General features: G+C 56.4%; 1 protein-coding gene across 1 annotated transcript; it reads left to right on the top strand.

The window, feature by feature from the left end:
- Positions 1-306: 306 nt before the first annotated feature.
- On the top strand, positions 307-894 carry LOC127060586 (olfactory receptor 14J1-like). Its single transcript, XM_050984257.1, has one exon. The coding sequence runs from the start codon at positions 307-309 to the stop codon at positions 892-894; it is 588 nt and encodes a 195-aa protein (XP_050840214.1).
- The last annotated feature ends 687 nt before the right edge of the window (positions 895-1,581 follow it).

Below are 1,581 nucleotides of genomic sequence, written 5' to 3'. Positions count from 1 at the left end.
GGCACTGGCAGACACACAGCAGCTGCAGCTCCTGCACTTCTGCCTCTTGCTGGGCATCTCCCTGGCTGCCCTCCTGGGCAACGGCCTCATCATCAGCGCCGTAGCCTGCGGCCACCACCTGCACACGCCCATGTTCTTCTTCCTGCTCAACCTGGCCCTCAGCGTCCTGGGCTCATCTGCACCACTGTCCCCAAAGCCATGCAAAATCCCCTCTGGGACACCAGGACCATCTCCTACACAGGATGTGCTGCACAGCTCTTTTTCTTTGTGTTCTTCATCTCAGCAGAGTTTTATGTCCTGACCATCATGAGCTACGATAGCTACGTGTCCATCTGCAAAGCCCTGCACTACGGGACCCTCCTGGGCAGCAGAGCTTGTGCCCACATGGCAGCAGCTGCCTGGGCCAGTGGCTTTCTCAATGCCCTGCTGCTCACAGCCAATACATTTTCCCTGCCCCTGTGCCATGGCAATGCCCTGGGCCAGTTCTTCTGTGAAATCCCACAGATCCTCAAGCTCTCCTGCTCCAAATCCTATCTCAGGGAATTTGGGCTTCTTGCTATTAGTGCCTGTTTCACCCTTGGCTGTTTTGTGTTCATTGTTTTCTCCTATGTGCAGATCTTCAGGGCTGTGCTGAGGATCCCCTCTGAGCAGGGACGGCACAAAGCCTTTTCCACCTGCCTCCCTCACCTGGCCGTGGTCACCCTGTTCCTCAGCACTGCCATATTTGCTTACCTGAAGCCCCCCTCCATGTCCTCCCCATCCCTGGATCTGGCCCTGTCAGTTCTGTACTCAGTGATGCCTCCAGCCCTGAACCCCCTCATCTACAGCCTGAGGAGCCAGGAGCTCAAGACTGCAGTGAGGAGGATGATGACTGGATGCTTTCAGAAACATTAAACTGCTGGCCAATTTCTGCAAACCACTTGTAATAAAAGTCATCTTTGATAATTCTTTCTGGCTTCAGTGTGGAGGTTCTTTTATTTTTGTTGTTTCATGTTTTTAATATAGACCACAAAAAAATGTCATTGTTTGTTCCATTTCTCAAAAGGTTTCTTTCCACCTTCCCCGTGGCCACAGATTATGTCAATGGGGAGCTGTGCTCTTGGGGGCCAAAACGCACTAAAGGATCTCCCAGCAAAGTTTTCTGCAGAGATCCCCATTTGTTTCCTTCTCTGGAGCTGCAGCAGCAATGTCTGTGTGCAGAGCCGGGGCAGATCAGTGCTGGCCCAGCAGCTGTGCCCAGCAGCAGCACTTGGTGTTGCCAGTGCTGCTCCCGTGGCCCTGCCCCGCTGCCCTGGTGGCCCTGGTGCTGCTGTAGGGCCTGAGTGCTCTTGGGGCTTGGCACAGCCCTGAGGAGGCAGTGCCAGGGCTGCAGCAGGGACAGGCCATGGGCACTGCTGGGGCAGCGCTGATGCCTCAGGCCAGGGCCTGGGGGCTCCAGGCTCCTTGCCCAAGCTCTCTCAAGAACACGCCCAGGCCAGTGCTCAGCACAGAAAAGCCCCGTGAGCAGCCCCAGGGTGGCCGTGGGCAGGCTGGGGGCAAACAGCATGGCTGGTGCTCTGCAAGGGCCCTGGGGGAGAAGGG

The sequence above is a fragment of the Serinus canaria genome, chromosome 25 (assembly GCF_022539315.1).
Source record: "Serinus canaria isolate serCan28SL12 chromosome 25, serCan2020, whole genome shotgun sequence".
Taxonomy (NCBI): domain Eukaryota; kingdom Metazoa; phylum Chordata; class Aves; order Passeriformes; family Fringillidae; genus Serinus; species Serinus canaria.
Note: the sequence above shows the minus strand (reverse complement) of the source record. Positions and strands in the feature narration are given on the sequence as shown.

Coding starts and splice junctions, on each gene's coding strand:
- LOC127060586 (XM_050984257.1), top strand. CDS start 307: ATGAGCTACGATAGCTACGTGTCCATCTGCAAAGCCCTGCACTACGGG.